A 19,400-nucleotide genomic window follows, 5' to 3' on the forward strand; every position below is an offset into this window, starting at 1 on the left:
CTGTGGCCCTGGAGGAGGTTTGCAAACCACCCCCCCTCAAAGTCCACCAAGGAGGGCTCCCCCCCTAGCCAGGCTGAGAGAAACTGAACCAGGGTGGGTAGTGATAGTGGGTCTGACATGATCTCCAGCCCATTCAACCTGACCCCCCGGAGTCCTGGCTCCCACCTGCTCTGGAGGACTGAGGGGGCATGAGTCAGGAGGGAGGGAGGGGCTCCAGATGCCCCAACTGACCACTACCCTGTGCCTGGCCCCAGCTAACCTGTTTTCTACCCACCTCTGTACCCTGGGAGGGGCACAGGGAGCCTCCCCATCTGGTCAGTTGCATCTGGGGTCCCCACATCGCTCCCCTATATCCCTGCCCTGGTGGCTTGATACAAGTTCATCCATTCTCAGCCATGATGCCCCCTCCCTTTGCCCCCCCCCCCCCCGCATCAAGCTGCTACAAAGCAAGCCCCACCCCCCACCCCAGTTATGCTGATATGGCCTTCGATATAAGATTGCTATGGGAATATTAAAAAATAAACTATGTACAGGGCCCCGGCCGGGGGCGAAGGCAATAAGTTAGCGGTGCCAGTCCCTCCGGCCCCTCGGTGCAGGCGGCACGCAGGATCCCCCTGCCACAGCCTGGCGACGCTCAGGGGTCCCGCTCCTTCTTGACACGGACGTCGCCCGCCAGGATGGTGGCGATCTCACCCTGCATGAAGGCCCAGGGCACGCTGGAGCCCACCAAGGGGCACTTCTCGCCACTGGGGCAATACACCTCGCCCGCCGCGCCCTGCGCCTTGATGAAGTCGCGGGAGCAGGGGAAGCAGAACTTGTGGCCGGGCACTGAGGGGCACTGCACGAAGTGGGTGTCCTCCAGGCGCTCGTGGCAGATGGTGCAGCACAGCGGGGCACTGGGGGGGGCCCCCAGACGAGTCGGGGGTGCTGCCGCTGGGCTCGGGGCCACCAGAGGAGTGCGCCGCCGAGGAAGAGGAGGAGGAGGAGGAGGGGGCCGCAGCCGTGTCGCTGCTGCGGGGCACCAGGCGGTGGGGGCCGGCGGCAGCAGGCGAGGCAGGGCTGGCGCTGCTCTGGCGCGTGGTGGAGTGCACTGGGTTGGCCTCCTTGGGTGACTGGCCGGCGCCCAGCGCGTCCGCCACGTTCTTGAGCGCGGCGATGGGCGAGGGCTCGTTGCGTGGCGCCGCCTCGTAGGCCCAGTGCTGCCGCTGTTGCTGCTCCTCGCCCGTCAGCTTCCCGTTGCCGCCGCCCTCGTCCGGCTCCGGGGACGCCTTGCGGCGCCGCAGCAGGGCCCTCGGCGGCACAGCCCGCAGCAGTGCGCCGGGCAGCACAGCGCAGGCCCCGTCCAGGTGCTGCTGGGGCAGGGCCTCGGGAGCTGGCGCGTCCCGGAAGAAGCGCACGCCCTCAGTGAAGAGCTCGCCCAGTAGGCGCCAGTCGCCGGAGCCGTGGCGCTTCTCATACTCCAGGTACTTGTAGCCCGAAGAGATGACCTTGCCGGGGTCCTTGACGCAGTCCTGGAACATCTGCTTGGCCAGCCCCAGCGCACCGGCGTAGACACTGCCCGAGCCGCACGGGTACTCGGTGAAGAGCTTGAGCTCAAACTCGTAGCCGGGGCGCGGGCTGGCGTCGAAGGCGAAGACGCGTCCCACCAGCGCGTGGTCCTTCTTGAAGCGCACGTTGAAGGGCGCGCAGCCCACCAGTGCTGCCAGCTGCTCCCGCACTGCCTTAGGCTTGCCCAGCCAGTCCTCGGCGCGGCCTCTCATGGCCTCGCTCAGCTCGGCCAGGCACTCGGCGTTGCGGTGCCGCTCACGCTCCTTGGCCTCCAGCCCCGCGCGCCCGCCCAGCCCCGCCACGGCCGCCAGCAGCCCCGCCGGCGCGCCCAGCAGCCCCAGCCCGGGCCCGGGCCCGGCGCCCAGCAGCGCGCGCCGCGCCGTCGGGCTGCCGCGCTCCTCCTCGGCCCGCGCCAGCCCGTTGGGCAGCCGCGCCAGCCCGAAGCGCTCCGCCTCCTTGGGCGGCTTGGGCGCCGGCGGCCCCGGCGAGCGTCCGTCGGGCAGCGCCTGCGAGCGCCGCAGCTGCCGCGCGGCCTCCAGCAGCGGCTCCACGCGGTCCGCGCCCTCGAAGTTGACGCAGCCGCGGCACACCGGCTCGCTGAAGTCCCACAGCATCGCCCACGGCATCTTGGGCAGGTCGCACAGGTAGCACCACTGCCGCCGCGCCGCGCCCGGCCCCGCCACCGCCAGCGCCACCGGCCCCGGCCCGGGCAGCGCCATCATCGCCCGGCCCCGCCGGACCGCCGCACCGCGCCGTGCCGCACCGCCCCGTTACATAACCGCGCGCGGCGCGCCGGGACATGTAGTCCGCGCCTTAAAGGGGCCCGCGCCACGCCGCGCCGCGCCGAGCCGAGCGCCCCCGCGGGGGACCCCGGCGTTTAGTGCCCACCCCCTCACGAGCGCCCGGACCTGGGGATGGAGACCAGCGACCCCTCATAGCCGCTAGCCAGCACTCCCCACCCTGCCAGGGGTCCGACCACCCCCACTAACCACTAGCCCGCACTCCCCCGCCCTGCCAGGAGTCCGACCCCCCCACAACCACTAGCCCGTACTCCCCTCCCCTGCCAGGGGTCCGACCCCCCCATCACTAGATCCCACTCCCCTCCCCTGCCAGGGGTCCGACCGCAGCCACTAGCGGGTAGAGAACCCAGGCGTCCGGTCCGGGTGGGTGGGGGGAGCAGGGCAGAGACCTCCCCCGTGAGAGGGGTGCGGCAGCGAAGGGGTTAAGCTGGCGCACTACGACTCCCGGCATGCCCCGCGCTGCCCGCGTACTTCCCCTTCCCGCTACTCCTTCCGCTTTCTCCCCACCCTCCGCGCTGGCTGCTCCGCGTCACGTGGTTTCTCCTGCCGCCCCGCCCCTCAGCCGCGGATCGTGCACGGTCCGAGCGCCGCCAACTTTCCCCCCGCCCGCTGGCGGCTGCGGCCTCGCGTTGGGGGCGGGGTTCTGCGCGTGGCTGAATGTAGGGGTGGGGGCGAGTGGGGCCCGGACGGACGTGACCCGTGGGTGCAGTTCAGAGCAGACAACACCGCCCCGTTCCCGGGCAGGTCCCGAACCCAGGACAGCACACCCCTCGCCAGCCTGGCCCCTGGGCTGGGCCAGCACTGCTTCCCCGCCCACTGCTGCTTAATGCCCAGCCCCCAGGGGGGTCCCTGCACCCCGCGTGCGGCCGCCGGGGCTCCCCGGGGGGGAGTGGGTCCGTGCCCAGCCTGTCCCCGCCGCGCAAGCGTTAACCCGGGCCGGGCTGCAGTCCCCGCGGCAGCCAGCAGGCGGCGGCCGAGCGCTGCGCGGGGGCGAGGTCCTGCTCTAACCACTAGCCTCAGCTCCCAGCGCTGTACAGGGAGCCCCGGAGTCCTGCTCCCCCCTGGCCGACATTTCCCCTGTGACGTCACAATAGGACCCAGGTGTCCGGGGGCAGTGACTCCCCCTTGGAGGTGGGAGTGGGGGGCCAGGGGTCGCCGGCCTCAGCCCCCCACCCCCCGCACACCGGGGTGAACGGACAGACTGGGGGGCAGCCGCCCCGGCGCATCCCGTGCTGAACAGGGGGGTGCGGGCCCCCCCGCGGGGCAGGGCCGGGGACCCCGGCGTCCAGGCAGACAAAGCGGGGCGGGGCGGGGCGCGGGGCCCAGATGTGCGGCCGCGGACAATGGGCGGCGGGAAGGGACAGATGGGGCAGCCGCACAATGGAGCCGCGCGCTGCTCGCCCCCCCCCAAGGGGCCATCTGCTCCCCCCCCGCGGGCCCAGGCCGGAGCCTGGCGGGGCCGAGCTGTGCTTCCAGGGCCTGGGCCTGCCCCGGGCCTTTCTGGGGAGCCGGGGGGCCCAGACGGGGTCCCAGGGCCGGCAGGCAGACATGGGGGGCAAGTACTGGGGAAGGGACCCTGCATCCAGGCCCGTCCTCCCAGCAGCCAAGGCCCCTGGGAAGGTCCAGGCTCCTGGTTCCCCCCAGGCCTGGCCCTGATCCCTCCGTCACGGCCAGGAGAGAGCCCAGGTGTGCGGCCCCCTCCCCACTGACCTCTGCCCCCAACTGCCCTCCCTGAGCCGGGGAGAGAGCCCCAGCGTCCTGATCTGTCGCCGCCTGCTCCAGCTCCCTGCCCACTCCTGCCCCCCACGGTGCCCTGGCCCCGGGAGCACACTGCCCCCAGCCCTGTCCATCTGTCCGGCCTCAGGACTCCTCCTCCCACGCCAGGAAGCCAAGCCCAGGTCACGTTTCCTCCCTGCGGCTGCTTTCTGCCCTGTGCGGGGGGGGGAGCTTTGTTGGGTGCCACAGGCCTAGGTTGCCCCCCCCCACTGGGGAAACTGAGGCACAAAGGGGAAGGGCAGTTCTGCAAGGCCCTGGCCTGCCGGTGTGGGGGGGGAGGGTCTGGAGAGTGGAGTACTAGCCCCCCCACACACACACACCAGGACCCTGGGACCCCTAGCTCTCAGGCTGGCCCCAAGGGGTGCAAACCCCAGAGTGGAGCTTTCGACCCCACCATTGCCCAAAAGAGGGTCTGGGCCCTAGGTTCCCTCCCTCGGCTCTAGATGAGAGGAGGCTGGGGGGTCAGAGGGAGGGGCTTCCGGTTCCAGTTGGGTGCCATCCCCAGGGTCCTCCCACCCCCTCCCAGGGACGCTCCCACCCCTCCCCGCATGCCCTGTGCTCCCTCTGCCCGGTGCTCTCATTCCTCTTGAGCTCAAGGTGAGTTGGAGCAACCGGGAGCCCCAGGGCAGACGTGGGGTAAGCACGTGTGGGGTGGGGGGCAGGTAGATGGGTAGGTGGGGGATGGAGGGAGAGATAGTTTCGTAGGTAGTAGGGTCGGAAGGCACCTGAGCAGATCATCTAGTCCGACGCCCTGCCATGGCAGGAAAGAGCACTGGGGTCAAACGACCCCAGCAAGGTGTTCGTCTAGCCTCCTCTTAAACACCCCCAGGGTAGGAGCCAGCACCACTTCTCTTGGAAGTCGGTTCCAGATCTTCGCCGCCCTGACCGTGAAGTCGTGCCTCCCGATATCTGGCCTAAACCTACCCTCTGCCAGCTTGTTACCATTATTCCTGGTCACTCCTGGCGGTGCTCGGGGGAACAGGGATCCCCCAATACCTGCTGGTCCCCCCTGACTAGTTTGTAACAGGCCACTAGATCCCCCTCAGCCTTCTCTTGTGGAGGCTGAGCAGGTTCAGGTCCCGTCGCCTCTCCTCGTAGGGCCTGCCCTGCTGCCCCTGATCATGCGAGTGGCCTCCTCTGGACCCTCTCCATGCTGTCCACATCCCTCCTGAAGTGCGGCGCCGAGACCTGGACGCAGTACTCCAGCTGCGGCCTGACCAGTGCCGCATAGAGGGGGAGGATCACCTCCCTGGCCCTGCTCGAGATGCATCTGTGGATGCACGACAAGGTGCGGTTGGCCTTCCTGACCGAGTCCCCACACTGCCGGCCCGTGTTCATCTTGGCATCAGTGATGACCCCCAGATCCCTGCCCGCCTCTGTGCTGACAAGAGGGGAGTTCCCCAGCCTGTAGGTATGGTGCTGGTTGTTCCTCCCCAGGTGCATCACCTTGCACTTACTTGTCTGTGTTGAAGCCCATCCTATTCAGATGGACAGACGATGGAGGAATGGATGAATGCCGGATGGACAGGTGGGTGGATAGATGGATTGATGAATGGATGATGGATCGATAGATCAATAGGTGGATGGATTGATAGCAAGAGTGCTGGATAGATGGATGGATGGACAATGATAGGTCAATACATAGGGATAGATAGAGAGCAAGACGGATGCTGGATGGCTAGATGGGTAAACAGATGTATGGATTGGTGGATCCTGGATGGAAAGAGAGAGAATGGATGGTGGAGTGAGATGGATAGATAGCAGGATGGGTGGATGAATGGGTAGGTAGAGGGATGCTGGACGGATGTATGGGGCTAGATAGATGACCACATAGCCGGGTGGGTAAGTGATAGGTGAATAGACAGACAGATGGATGGATAGCAAGATGGATCCGGAGGTGGATACTGGCTGGCTGAATAATGATGGGTGGATAGCTGGATCGGTCAACGGATGGTAGATGATGGAGAGATGGAGGGAAAAAGACAGGTCAATAGACAGCTGGAGAGGGATGGGTGGGTGGATGGATAGATGGGGGACAGACAGCAAGATGCATAGATGGAAGGGGGCTGGATGGGTGAGTGGATGGCCAGGTAAGTAGATGTTAGGTGGGTACGTTGGATGGACGATGGATGGAGACGGAGCAATCGGCTAATAGACAAATGCACAGACAGGTGGATGGGTGGATGGAGTATGACAGATGGCTACAGAGCGGTAGGTCAGTAGACAAATGGACAGGTGTGCAGCCAGGTGGCCGGCCGGCCGGTAGGTCCCAGGGCAGGCGAGCGGGGGCTGCCGGCGGGGAGTGGGTGGCGGGCGCCCCGGCAGACACGCAGGGCCGGCGGGAGGATGGAGCGATGGGTGGATGACGAGGGCGGCGGCAGGCGGATGCTGGGTAGGTCGCGGGCAGAAGATGGAGCGAGCGGGCAAGGACGGGAGGTGACGGGTGGCTGAGCGGGACATGGCCCGAGGATGGGTAGGTGTCCGGGCGGGGCGGGGTGACAGGTGCGCGGGCGGGGGGCGCGGGCCCCCGTGGGGCGGGGGCGGGGGGAGCCGCGCGGTGCCGCCCCCCCGCTCCGCGCCGCCCCCCGCGTCTCCCCGCCCCCGGCGCCGCCCCCCCGGCCGGGGATCGGCAGGATGAAGATGCTGCCCGGCGGCCCCGCGCCCCAGCCCCAGCCCCAGCCCCCGGCCCAGCCCCCGGCCCCGGTCCCGGGCCCGGCCCCGGCCGCCTTCCCCGCGCCGCCCATGGAGCCCGACCCGCCCGACTCCCGCAAGCGGCCGCTCGAGACGCCCACGGAGGCCACGAGCACCAAGCGCAGCAACACGGGCGGTGAGTGCGGCCGGAGCCCCCGGCCCCCCCGGCCCGGCCTCTCGGAGCCCCCGGCCCCGGCAGACCCCCCTGCCCGGCCCCGACAGCGCCCGCCCCCAGCACAGCCCCCCACCCTCTCCGGCCATGCCGCTGCCCCCGCACCCAGGACAAGCCCCCCCCGCTGCTCCCCGTCTCGCCTCCGCTATTGCCCCTGTCCTGCCCGCCCCCCCGCCGCCGCCCGCCACGGAGCATCTGCTCCCCGCCGTCAGTGCCACCCAAGATGGAGGCGGGGGTCCGGGGGGGTCCCGAGGCCGGGGGGGGGCAGCAGGGAACAATGGGGGGGAGCGTAATCCCTACCCAGCCCCTCCCGAGCACCGGGCGGGGGGGGGCATCGCCGTGTTTCCATAGCGACCCCCGGGCGAGGGGGGGCCGGGCCCCGGGGGGTCTTTGTGACGCGGCCGCTCGCATCATCCCCGTGATGTCATCGGGCCGAGGCGATAAATCCCGCGGCTCATCATGGGCTAATGAATGTCGGCGGGGGGGTCGCCCGGGTGCTGGGCGTGAAGGGGTTAATGGGGGGGTCTCTCTGTCTCTCTGTCTCTCCCTCCCCGCGCCCCAGCAGCTGCCAGGGGGGTTGCGGCCTGTTGCCAAGGGGATGCTGGTTGCCAGGGAACAGCATGAGGGGGTCCTCCCATCCCACCCCATCGCAGCACTGGGGGATCCAGAGCAGGGGGAGGGGGTCCAACTGACCCCCCCTGCCCCCGCCTGCCTCTGCCCCTGGGGCATCGTGGGGTTTTTCCATCCCAGGATGCACTGCGGGAGGGGGAATTTCCCAGAAGCCCCTGATTCAGCATCCTGCCCCCCCAAGGGTCCGTGGCTCCAGGATGCTGATGCTCGGAGGAGTTTCCCAGAAGCCCTTGCTCTGCAAGGGGGGGCATGTCCCAGGATGCACTGGGGCAGCTGGGGCTTGAGGGATCGTGGTGGGGTAGAGGCTGCTGAGGGGGAATGGATGGTGGGGGCAATCCTGCCCCCCAGCCAGGGCAGGAGCCCAAGGGCCTCTGGGAGATTAGGACCTGGGGGGCAGCTGCCAAGGGCTGGGGAGCCCGGGCTTGAGCCCCCCCGCCCTGGAAGATCGCAGCAGCACCCGCCAGGGCCCAGGAGCAGGGCTGGGTGGTAGGGGGCTGGGGCCGGGAGTGAGAGGTACCTGTGGGGCTGGGGGTTGCAGGGGCTGCAGGTCAGGAGTGAGAGGCGCTGGCAGGGCTGGCGGGGGCAGAGGCTGCAAGTTGAGAGTGAGGGTCTTTGGCAGGGCTGGGGGTGCCAGGGGCTGCACGTCAGGAGCGAGGGGCACCAGCGGGGCTGGGGGGCCTGGGCAGGGCGGGGCTGTGTGCAGCTCAGCCGGGATCCACGGCTGATCCTAATCCCCGGGCGCATGGTGCCTGTTTAAGTGGATTGGGGGCCAGGGGTGTGGGGGGGGGGGCTGTGCCAACCCGGCTCCAGCAGGTGGCAACCGCAGCGGGCAGGAGGCCTGGGCTGGGGCTGGAGCACCTACCCCAACTGTGGACCCAGGCGTCTGGGCCTCCATGGGGCTGGGGTGGTCGCAGCAGTGGGCCAGTCCCCCCGCCCCCGCTCCATGGGCACAGACCCCAGGAGTCCGGGCACCCAGTGGGGGAGCAGGGGCGCCCTGCCCCCTCGCGCTGTCCATGGTCCTGGACCAGGGCAGTGGCGCATGCCCATCTCCTCCCACTGGTGGCTTTATTGCTCTCTGGCTCCTCCTACATGTGACATCACAAGCCCTTCCATCCTGCCATTGGTGTCAGTGTGGCCTTGCCAACCCTCATGAGCTGTACTTGGTGGGGATAACAACTTACTGTGGGGCAAGGTCTGGTGGGGGCCACAGGAACAAGCAGGGCTGAGCCTGGGCACAATGGCAGTCACGAGGACCATGTCTAGGGTAATGCTGTCCAGTAGGGTCTCATCTAAGGCAGTGTTGGCCAATGGAATTGTATCTAGGGCACTGTTGGCCAATGGGATCGTATCTAGGGCAGTATTGGCCAATGGGATCGTATCTAGGGCAGTGTTGGCCAATGGAATCGTATCTAGGGCAGTGTTGGCCAATGGATCATGTGTAGGGCAGTCTTGGCAAGTGGGAGCTCATGTAGGGTTGTGTTGGCCAATGGAAACACATCTAGGGCAGTACTGGCTGATGGGATCATGTCTAGGGCAGTGTTGGCCAATAGGCTTGTGCCTGGGGCTGTGCTGGCCAATAGGATCCTGAAGACAGATGTCAGTTGCCTGACTGGACTCTTGGCATCCAATAATAGCACAACGCGTGGCCAAGTGCCCAAAATCTGCAGATGTCAGGTTGTCCCTGTCATGGGATGGAGGTGCGGCTGGGACATGCAACTTGGGGCATGCACAGCACACGCCTGAGCCATGCCTCCACATGTAGCACACACCTGAGCTGGGCCTGCACACACAGCATGGACTGAACACACACCTGAGCCACAGTTGCACATGCCACATACAGTCAGCACACACCTGAGCCGGGCCTGCACATGCAGCACATGCCTGAGCCACACCTACACGCACAATGTATGCTGAGCCTATGCCTGAGCCATGGTTGCACATACAACACAGTCTACACATGCTTGAGCCATACCTGCATACGTGACACCTGCTCAGCATACTGTTGTACCATGCCTGCACACAGCACATGCCCAGCCCACACCAAGCCATACTTGCACATGCAACACAAAGGACAGCACAACATGTGCAGCACACCCCCTCGAACACACATGCGCACACACACTGACACACCCCATAGCCATGCCGTGGGGGGGACAAGCCACGATGGCACCATGGAGGGCAGCTTGGCTGGGGGGGGTGTGGTAAGGGGTACAATGCCGAGCACGGACCAGTACCCTCCCTGGCAGCTGGGGAGGGAGGTGCTGGAGCTGCCCTGGGGTATGGAGGGTGAAGGCAATGATGGGGGCCCCAGAAATGCCAGGACCAGGGGTCTCATTTCCCTTGTAAGAGGGAGGAGGGGCAGGAGCCAGGCGCCTGGGTTCTGGGATGGGGAGGCTGGGGCTAGAGCAGGGGCTGGGGGCCTGGGCATCTGGGCTCCCCCCAGGTCTGGGGGCGGGAGTCAGGCTCTGCAGCTGCCCTGGGCCCTGGCTGCGTGTGCCTCAGTTTCCCTGGTGGCGCCGGCCCAGCCCCGTGGCGGGGGGTCACACGGCCTCTGCCCTGGTGCTGATGACCCCACGCCCCCAGACGAGGGCGAGTACTTCCTGAAGGTGCTGATCCCCAGCTACGCGGCTGGCTCCATCATCGGCAAGGGCGGGCAGACCATCGTGCAGCTGCAGAAGGAGACTGGGGCCACCATCAAGCTCTCCAAGTCCAAGGACTTCTACCCTGGTGAGCACGGGGCAGGGGCCTGCACAAGCGGGGTGGGGGTGTCTATGGGGAGGGAGGGATGGAGCCATCCCCACAGACCCAGATAGATGGGGGATGGATGGATGGATGGATGCAGGGGTGAATAGAGGGGTAGGTGTATGGAAGGGTGAAGGGACAGAGGAGGATGCCTGAGTAGATGGATGGGTACGGGGATGCAGGGATGGGTGGATGGATGGGGGCCAGCGGAGAGATAGGTGGGTCCAGGGATTGAGAGAGGGAGGAGCGGGTAGGTGGATGGACAGATGGATGGATGGGTGAAGGGACAGAGGAGGATGCCTGAGTAGATGGCTGGGGCTGGGGATGCAGGGATGGATGGGTGAGGGATGGGTGGAGGAATGGATGGATGGATGGATGGATGGATGGATGGATGGGGGCCAGCGGAGGGATAGGTGGTCTAGGGATGGAAAGAGGGAGGAGTGGGTAGGTGAACAGATGGGTGAAGGGACAGAGGAGGATGCCTGAGTAGATGGCTGGGGCTGGGGCTGGGGATGCAGGGGTGGATGGGTGAGGGGTGGGCGAGGGACGGAGGGAGGGGTGGATGGGTAGAAGGATGCACAGGGGCAGGGATGAGTAGAAGGCCCGTGGATGGAGGAGGGATGGAGGGGAGGGAAAGGGATGCACGGGTAGGTGGCTGGAGGGATACAGGGAGGGATTGCTGGGCAGACGGGCGGAGGGGTGCGGAGGGTGGATGAGCCGGGAGGGGTGGACGACAGCCCGGCTGGACGCAGGGCTAGAGGGGCAGACGGACGGCAGTCGGGGGCAGGGGGTCACACCCTGATGGCCAAACCCTGCTCCAGCCTCACCCCTTGCCCAGCGTGCTTGGCTGCCCACCACGATGTCTGCCCGGGGGTCACCGGCCCCCAGCGCCCCTGGGCTGGAGGAGCGGACCCCTCCCCGGCCCGGACGCCTGGGTCTCTCCCAGCTCAGGAGCAGGGCTGGGATCTCGAGGCCAGACCCCTGGGGTCTCTCCTGGGGGGGAGGGGGGGGGCTCTGAGGTTCAGAGCTGGGGGCGCAGCGCGGACTCCTGGGTTCCCGGCCGCCGGGCTGAGCTCTGCCTGGGCCTGGGGGGGCTAATCCGGCCCTGCTGCGGCAGGGAAAGCTGCCCCCGCCCCGCTAAGCGGCTTTCCCGTCTCCTGTCTCCCGAGCCGGGATTAGCAGCGGCAAATCCGGCGGGGGGGGGCTGGGCCCAGCTGCCGGGGGCACGTGGGATGCGGGAGGGCTCTGCCCCGGGGGACATGAAGGGGTTAAAAGGCTCTGGGACGGGCTGGGGTAGCCCAGCTCTCGGGGGACACCAGCCCTGGGGGGGGGCGGCCTGGCTGGGGGGGCTAGGGCTGCCTAGGCTCTCGCGGGTGGACAGTGGGGGGCGGGGGGGCACGTCCGGGCGGGGGCAGGGCCGGGAAGGCGGCAGGAAGCGGCAGGGCGGGGGCAGGAAACGGCCTCAATAGCAGGAAAGGCTCCGGGACGGCCAGGCCCCCCCGCCAGCCCCTGCCCCACCCCCAGAGCATGTGCAGCGCCCTGCACCCCCCCCGCAGGGAGAGCCCAGGCGTCCCGGCTCCCAGCCCCCCCCCGCCTCGTCTTAGAATCGGGAGAGGACCCGCGTCGCGCCCCCCGCCCCCCCAGCAGGGAGAGAGGCCAGGCGTCCGGGCTGGTCCCAGGGGACCCCCCCGCGGCGGGGGCGGGCCCGCGTCTCCATCCCCGGACAAAGGGTCCCCGGTTGCCGCGGTAACCGGCGGATGGCGGATGAGGGGGTGCCGGTTGCCACGGCAACGGGCCCTTGAGCCCTTGGCTCCGAGCGGCCGCTGGAGGGGGGCCGCCGGTTGCCATGGAAACCTGGCCGGGGCCGGTTAGGGGCGGAAGGGGATGGAAATCCCCGCCCCCCCCGCGCAGGGTCACGGGGTCAGAGCAGGGAAACTGAGGCACGGGGACGCCTGGGTTCTCCGCAGCTGGGAGGGCGGGGACCCTGTGGGGGGGTTAACCCTTGTACACTCAGCCCCCGCCTTGTACGCGCCCTTATTTGCACTCCCTGCTCTGGGATCCTTTGCACACCCAGGGGCAGGGACCCCCTTGCACATACACCTCCTCTTGCACTCTCAATGGCATGCACACCCCTGCTCTTGCACACACAGTTCCCTCTTGCATGCACAGTCCTCTTGCATGCTTACTCAATTGTATGCACACACCCCTTGCACACATCCCCTCTGCACACTTGGTTCCTTCTTTCACATGCATGTAATTGCATGCACGCCTCCCCTTGCATAGCGACCCCCTTGCACACGTGCCTCTACCATACACTATTTCTTGCACACTCAGTGCCACGCTTCCTTGCATGTTCAGGTCCCTCCTGAGCATGCACATCATTGTATGCACACTTCCCCTTGTACCACCGCCCCTCCATCTTGCACACTCTCTTGATGGCAGACAGCCCCTTGCACACTCAGTTTCCTCTTGCACACACAATTGCATGCAGTTCCCTTTGCATCCCCACCCCCTCGTGCACACTCGCTCCTCTTGCACCCTGCTCTTCAGTTGCATGGACACACCCCATCACACACCGGGTTCCCTCTTGCACACACATACACATTCCCTTGCACCCCTTTGCACGTATACCCTTCTTGCACACCGCTTACTTGCACACTCAACTGCATGCACACACCCCTTTACATGCTTGGTTCCCTCTTGCACACACATTCCCTTACCCACACCGTCTTGGAGACATGCCCATCTTTCACGCCCATTTGCACACTCAGTCCCCCCGGTGCATGAATTGAATTGAATGCCTGCTTCCCCTTGCACACCCACCCCTTTTTGCACTTACCCCACTTCCTCCCCCTCTTATACATGTGCCCCCTCTTGCACATCCGTGCCAACATATACATGCTTCCCCTCATACCCCGCCTCCTGCACACTTGTCCCTCTTGCTTCCCCTTCTTGCGCACACCCCCCCTTGCACACATGTCCCCTCTTGCATACACCCACCAGCGCATACACGCTTCCCCTCGCACCGTACCTCCTCTTGCACACGTGCAGGCCCTTCCTCATGCGCCCCCCCGTGCACGCACGCACACACACACCAGGGCAGACGTGCCTCCCTGGCCCGCGCGCTGACGCAGCGTGTCCCCGCAGGCACCACGGAGCGCGTGTGCCTGGTGCAGGGCACGGCGGAGGCGTTGGGCGCGGTGCACAGCTTCATCGCCGAGAAGGTGCGGGAGATCCCGCAGGCCGCGGCCAAGCCCGACCCCGTCGGCATCCTGCAGCCCCAGACCACCATGAACCCCGACCGCGCCAAGCAGGTGGGCCGCGGCGGCGGGGGGCGGGCAGGGCTGCGGGGGGAGCTGCGCCAGCCCGAGGGCACGTGCAGGGGAACGGCCCGCTGGCGGGGGAGCTCCGGGGGCTTGGGGGGGCCCGGCCCCTGGAGACCAGACTCTGGCACGTGAGTGGGGGGAAGGGGCCGCAGCTCCGCCCCCACCGCCGCTGGGGCTGCAGCCGGGAGCTGCAAGGTGTGCACACGCGTGTGTTGGGGGTGCATGTTTTCACGAGTCTGTGCACCAGGCATGCACGCGCGCGTGTGTGTGCACACGTATCTGCATGCACGAGGTGTGTGTGTCCATACGTGTCTGTATGCCAGACATGCGTGTGTGTGTGTACACGTCTGTGTGTGTGCATGCTCATGTGTCTGCCTGCATGAGGCATGTGTGCGCGCGCGTCTGTGTGCATGAGCCACCCGCGTGTGCATGTCTGCACGTGTGTTCATGTGCGAGGTGCATGTGTGGGTGTGCGTGTGCACGGTTGACTGAATGCACCAGGTGTTTGTGTGTGTGCGCTCGCTGCTGGGTGTCCCTGTCTCCGCAGGCTGGGGGGTGTGCGTGGGTGCGCACGTGCGTGTGTGCGTGTGCCCGGCCGTGCCAGGCGCTGCGTGTCGTGTCCGCGCTCGTGTCCGGCGGTGCCAGGCGCTGTCGCTGTCCATGGTGCTGAAGCCCCGGCCCGGCTCCCCGGCACCTCCCCTCCCCTCCGGGACCGGCGCCAGCTCCGAGCTCCGCCCGCGGGGGCGGCCCCAGCGCGCAGGAACCGCCGCCCCCCGCATCCGGCTGCATCTCGGCACCGGTGTATCACCACCCTGCTCCACCCCAGAGCTGGCTGCACTTTGGCACCGGGACAGGCGTCTCTGTATCACCAACCCGCCGTCTCCTCCCCTGTGCAGAGCCGGCTGCATCTTGGGGCCGCCGCATCGCCAGCCCTTGATCCACCCCACAGCCAGCTGCATCGTGGCAGTGGGAGAGAGAGCCCGCGCAGAACCAGCTCCTGGGCCCCAGAGCTGGCTGTGTCTTAGTGCCTGCATGTCGCCAGCCCCACGCCCCACCCCAGAGCTGGCTGCATCCTGGCAGTGAAAGAGGAGTCCTTGTATCACCAGCCCAGGGCTGCCCCTCTCCAGTGCTGCTGTATCACCAGCCCCCGATCCACCCCAGAGCCAGCTGCATCTCAGCACCGGTGTATCGCCACCAGTGCTCCACCCCAGAGCTGGCTGCCCTCAGCCCCAGGCGAGGAGGGAGGGCCCCTCCGGCCCCTATTGACCCTCCTCTCCCCCCCAGGCCAAGCTGATCGTGCCCAACAGCACGGCGGGGCTGATCATCGGCAAGGGCGGTGCCACGGTCAAGGCCATCATGGAGCAGTCGGGCGCCTGGGTGCAGCTGAGCCAGAAGCCAGACGGCATCAACCTGCAGGAGCGCGTGGTGACAGTGAGCGGGGAGCCCGAGCAGGTGCACAAGGCCGTGGGGCTCATGGTGCAGAAGATCCAGGAGGACCCACAGAGCAGCAGCTGCCTCAACATCAGCTACGCCAACGTGGCCGGGCCCGTGGCCAACTCCAACCCCACCGGCTCGCCCTACGCCAACGCGGCCGACGTGCTGCCTGCCGCGGCCGCGGCCGCCACCGCCACCGGGCTGCTGGGCCCCACCGGGCTGGCGGGCGTGGGTGCCTTCCCTGCCACTCTGCCTGGCTTCTCGGGCAGCGACTTGCTGGCCATCAGCACGGCGCTCAACACGCTGGCCAGCTACGGCTACAACACCACCTCGCTGGGGCTGGGCCTCAACTCCGCCGCGGCCTCGGGGGTGCTGGCGGCCGTGGCTGCGGGCGCCAACCCGGCCGCCGCGGCCGCCGCCAACCTGCTGGCCTCCTACGCCAACGAGGCCTCGGGCGCTGCCGGCACGGCCGCCGCCGCGCCCGCGGGCGCCTTCGCGCTGGGCTCGCTGGCGGGCGCCGCCAACGGCTACCTGGGCACGGCCGGGCCGCTGGTGGCCGCCGGGTCCTTCCTGGCCACGGAGAAGCTGGTGGAGAGTGCCAAGGAGCTGGTGGAGATCGCTGTGCCCGAGAACCTGGTGGGCGCCATCCTGGGCAAGGGCGGCAAAACGCTGGTGGAGTACCAGGAGCTGACGGGCGCCCGCATCCAGATCTCCAAGAAGGGCGACTTCATCCCCGGCACCCGCAACCGCAAGGTCACCATCACCGGCTCGCCGGCCGCCACGCAGGCCGCGCAGTACCTCATCAGCCAGCGCGTCACCTACGAGCAGGGTGTGCGTGCCACCAACCCCCAGAAAGTGGGGTAGGGCGGGGGCCGGGCCGGGCCGCGGGGCGGCGTGGGGGGCTCTGCGGCCGTGGCCGACCGACGCAGGGACAGCAAAGAAACCCCCCTCTTCCTCCCCCTGCCCCGCCCTTTTTTTGCCCTGTGCTCTGCCTCCTCTGTGGGGGCGGGGCTGAGCTGGTGGGGGCAGGGGGGAACCCCGCCAGCGCTGTCTGATATGTATATATTGCAATTTTTTTTTTTAATAGAAAAAATAAGGACCTGGGTGACGTCGGCCTGCGATTTGCCCTTCTTTCCCTCCCCCACAATGCCCCAGGTGCTTGTGGCCCCCGCCCCCCCCCCCTCCTCCCAGCGTCCTCAGGATTGGGCCGTCAGGTCTTGTGGGGGGCGGGGATGACCCCCCTAATGTAGGGTCTCTGGGGGGTCATGTGACATGGGGGGGCAAGGGGGCTTGGCTACATCCTCCCGTGGGGGAGCAGCTGGCTGTCGTTGTTGTGGGGCGGGGCAGCTGCTTCCTGCACTGTAGGCGGTGACTTCCTGCGCCGTAGGCAGGAGGCTTCCCGGGATGTGGTGGCGCATCGCTGTGAGGTCACAGGCGAGGTCTGCTGACCTTAGAGGTGACTTCCTGTGAGGGCTTAGGCGACTTCCTGTGACATTCTAGGCAACTTCCAGGGTGGTCATTGGTTACTTCCTGTGATGTTGTAGGCTGCTTCCTATGAGGTCATAGGCTACCTCCTGCTAAATTGTAGGCACTTCTTGTAAGGTTGTGGGCTACTTCCTGTGAGATCACTGGCTACTTCCTATGAGGTTGTAGGTTACTTACTATGAGTTCATAGGCTACTTCCTGTGAGGTCACTGGCTACTTCCTATGAGGTTGTAGGTTACTTCCTATGAGGTCATAAGCTACTTCCTTTGATGTGATGAGCTACTTCCTATGAGGGCATAGGCTAGTTCCTGCAAGGTAGTCAGTTATTCTTGTGAGGTCATAGGTCGCTTCCTGTGAGGTCATGGGCTACTTTCTGTGGCAGGTGGTGAGGGTCTCACCCGGGTGTGGGTCCTCACAATGCCGTGGTCGATCTCTCGGGGGGGGGCACATAGGTGCTGCCTGGTGCCTGGAGGGGGAGGGAGCCAGCCCCCACCCACCCCATCAGTGTTAAGTCCCCATTCAGTCACCACGGTGACCACCCAGCCCCTCCTCCACCCTCTGGAGCGGGGTTAACCCCCTCTCCTGGGAGGGGCCAGAGCCCCTCTCCAGCACTGAGGGCAGCAGGGGGATCAAACCCCGCATATCAGTGGGAGGAGCCCCCTCCTTGTTTACAGCCCTCCCCACCCAAGTCAGAGGGACCCCCAGGGAGGTAGGGAAACCCCGGCCACTAGAGGGTCTCCTGGCCCTACTGTAGCTCTGCCCCCTGACCTCTGACCCCTTCTCCCCTCATGCGACCCCCTTCTCACCACCCAGCCCCCCCGCCCATAGCATCAGCACTTACCCCCTTACCCCCACCCACGAGGGCACTTACCCCATAGCCCCCCAGACACCGTGCTCCCCCCATGGTGAGCTGTGGATCTGTGCAATATTTTACCTCCCCCCACACCCCGGGCACCAAGCAGGGGCATTTGCCCCTCCCCCTAGCTGGGGTCAGACAGAGCCGTGGGGGGGGTTGTGTCCTTGTCAGGGGCTGAGATCAATCACTTTCCGTTCATTAATGGGGGGAGGTTTTAATGGGGGGTGGGGGGGAACCGAACAATGTGAATCTCTTTGACTGCTGTCGGGAAGCAATAGCCCCGCATCTTGCACTGACGCAAGTGGGGGGACAGGGGGTGGGGGGGACCAAGCCCCCCGCCGGACCTGCATATCAGTCGAGGGGGGGGTGGGGGGGGTCGTGCCAAAATCTTCGTCTGAGTCTTTTTGCCATAAAGTCAGGAGGGTCCGGGCAGCTCCCAGGGGGCTCCAACAATAGCCCATAATACTCCACCACCAGCCCAGGCTGTTCTAATAACACCCCATAATACTCTGGCAACAGCCCGTAATCCCATCCACGGCCCACAATACTCCAGTAACAGCGCGTGATACTGACACGCTGGCTACAGCCCAGAATACTCTGCCAACCCCCCCCCGGTATCCTAGCGACCTGCGACCTGCCCCCATGCCCCAGCACAGCACCGCCCGGTGCTCCACCCCGATGCCCTGTGACCCCCAGTGTCCCATAATGCTCCAGTGCCCGCCCCTAACCCCACCAGACTCACCCTGCACGCCCCCCCACCCAGGTCCACGCACTAAGTGCGACGTGTGACCCCTGTGGACAGGCCACGCCGGGCGCTCGGGCCGGCAGGCGCCATAAATGTCACGTGCCCAGGCCACAGGCAAGGCCTGCTGGGAGCTGGAGCACGAGGCCGTGACTCCCCAGGGCTGGAGGCCGCGGTGGGAGGGGGCTGCCTCAGTTTCCCTGACTGACAGCGCTCATGGGGGCAGACGTGGGGTGAGGAGCCGCCCAGCGCCTCAGTCCCCTGGGCTGAGCACATCCATGGCCTGAGACCAGACGGTTTTTGTTGTTCTTTTCTTTCTGGAAGTGCCAAATTCCTGTTTCTAGAGACTGGGCAGCTACTCCCGTGCGGGTCGGGGTTGGGGTTGTTAAATACTAATAAGACTTAAAAAAAATCTTTCAAAAAAGAAAAAAAAAGGCAGGGGTGGGGGTGGGGGGGAGCCTCGGGGGTTTTTAGAGGATTTAGAGATGAAAAGATAAAAAACGGGGCAAAAAAAGCTGAAAAAGGCCACACAAAAAAAGCAAAAAAAAAAAAAGACATAAAATGAGGCTGAGGCAGCTGCGCCCGGGCTCCGCTTGTCCCCCCTCCTGTAGCAGCTTTTAAGGGAAAAACTAATGAAAATAGTTTTAAAAAATCGTAACGCTCAGTGCAGCCGAAGGGGCTGAGGCCCTGGGCAGCCGGCGCCCCACTCCCTTGGGCTGGAGGAGCAGGGGGGTCCCCTCCTCTGCCCCCCCAATGTAGCCAGCATGTGGGGGAGGGGCAGGGGGTGAGAAGCCAGGAGGGGACCCGGGCGTCTGGGGGGCAGGGGGGGTTGCCCTAGCTCACATCTGCCCCCGCAGCCTGTGCCCCTGTACATACCCCGGCAGCCACCCGTACGTGGCGCACCAGCAGCCGCCTGTATATAGCGCTGGAACCCCCCCACCTCCATCCCAGTGCCGCCGTGTCCATCGCTGTCGTGGGACATGTCCCCCCCTCCATCCTCCATTGCCCCCCGCGCCCTGTATGGCCCCCCATACGGGGGGGTTGGTTCTGGGGGGGAGCCTGGCCCCGCATGGGAGGGGCCCGGACGCCTGGGCTCTACCCCCAGGGTTGCGGGCTGGGGGGGCAGGGGGCAGGGGCTGGTCTGAGCGCGGAGGAGGCCGGAGTCCGGATGCCCGGGTCCCGTCTCCCCGCCAGGCTG

The 19,400-nt window shown here is 66.5% G+C and overlaps 2 protein-coding genes across 4 annotated transcripts; one reads left to right on the forward strand and one right to left on the reverse strand.

Annotated features, from left to right (window-relative positions):
* Nucleotides 1-446: 446 nt before the first annotated feature.
* IRF2BP1 (interferon regulatory factor 2 binding protein 1) lies at nucleotides 447-2,542 on the reverse strand. The gene is given in 2 exon segments (XM_090056152.1): nucleotides 447-1,004; nucleotides 1,006-2,542. Coding segments are annotated over 2 exon segments (1,635 nt in total). The 5' UTR covers nucleotides 2,271-2,542; the 3' UTR covers nucleotides 447-634.
* Nucleotides 2,543-3,803: 1,261 nt separating this feature from the next.
* Nucleotides 3,804-17,662, forward strand: NOVA2 (NOVA alternative splicing regulator 2). 3 transcript variants are annotated; one of them, XM_090056171.1, is made up of 5 exons: nucleotides 3,804-5,412; nucleotides 5,562-5,652; nucleotides 10,201-10,344; nucleotides 13,507-13,673; nucleotides 14,970-17,662. In XM_090056171.1, the coding sequence occupies exons 2-5, from the start codon at nucleotides 5,622-5,624 to the stop codon at nucleotides 15,981-15,983; spliced, it is 1,356 nt and encodes a 451-aa protein (XP_089912297.1). In that variant the 5' UTR covers nucleotides 3,804-5,412; nucleotides 5,562-5,621; the 3' UTR covers nucleotides 15,984-17,662. The 3 variants fall into 3 exon arrangements, with proteins under 3 accessions (XP_089912297.1, XP_089912298.1, XP_089912296.1); XM_090056172.1 differs by lacking the exons at nucleotides 3,804-5,412; nucleotides 5,562-5,652 and adding an exon at nucleotides 5,674-6,597; XM_090056170.1 differs by lacking the exons at nucleotides 3,804-5,412; nucleotides 5,562-5,652 and adding an exon at nucleotides 6,749-6,951.
* The last annotated feature ends 1,738 nt before the right edge of the window (nucleotides 17,663-19,400 follow it).

This window comes from Crocodylus siamensis, chromosome 6 (assembly GCF_052110815.1).
Source record: "Crocodylus siamensis isolate JL-2025a chromosome 6, ASM5211081v1, whole genome shotgun sequence".
Taxonomy (NCBI): domain Eukaryota; kingdom Metazoa; phylum Chordata; order Crocodylia; family Crocodylidae; genus Crocodylus; species Crocodylus siamensis.

What these genes read in the sequence shown, in the direction of transcription:
- NOVA2 (XM_090056170.1), top strand. Translation starts at nt 6,759, where the DNA reads ATGAAGATGCTGCCCGGCGGCCCCGCGCCCCAGCCCCAGCCCCAGCCC. An exon ending in CAAGCGCAGCAACACGGGCG is followed by an intron (nt 6,952 to 10,200) that starts GTGAGTGCGGCC and finishes CCACGCCCCCAG; the next exon opens with ACGAGGGCGAGTACTTCCTG. An exon ending in GTCCAAGGACTTCTACCCTG is followed by an intron (nt 10,345 to 13,506) that starts GTGAGCACGGGG and finishes GTGTCCCCGCAG; the next exon opens with GCACCACGGAGCGCGTGTGC.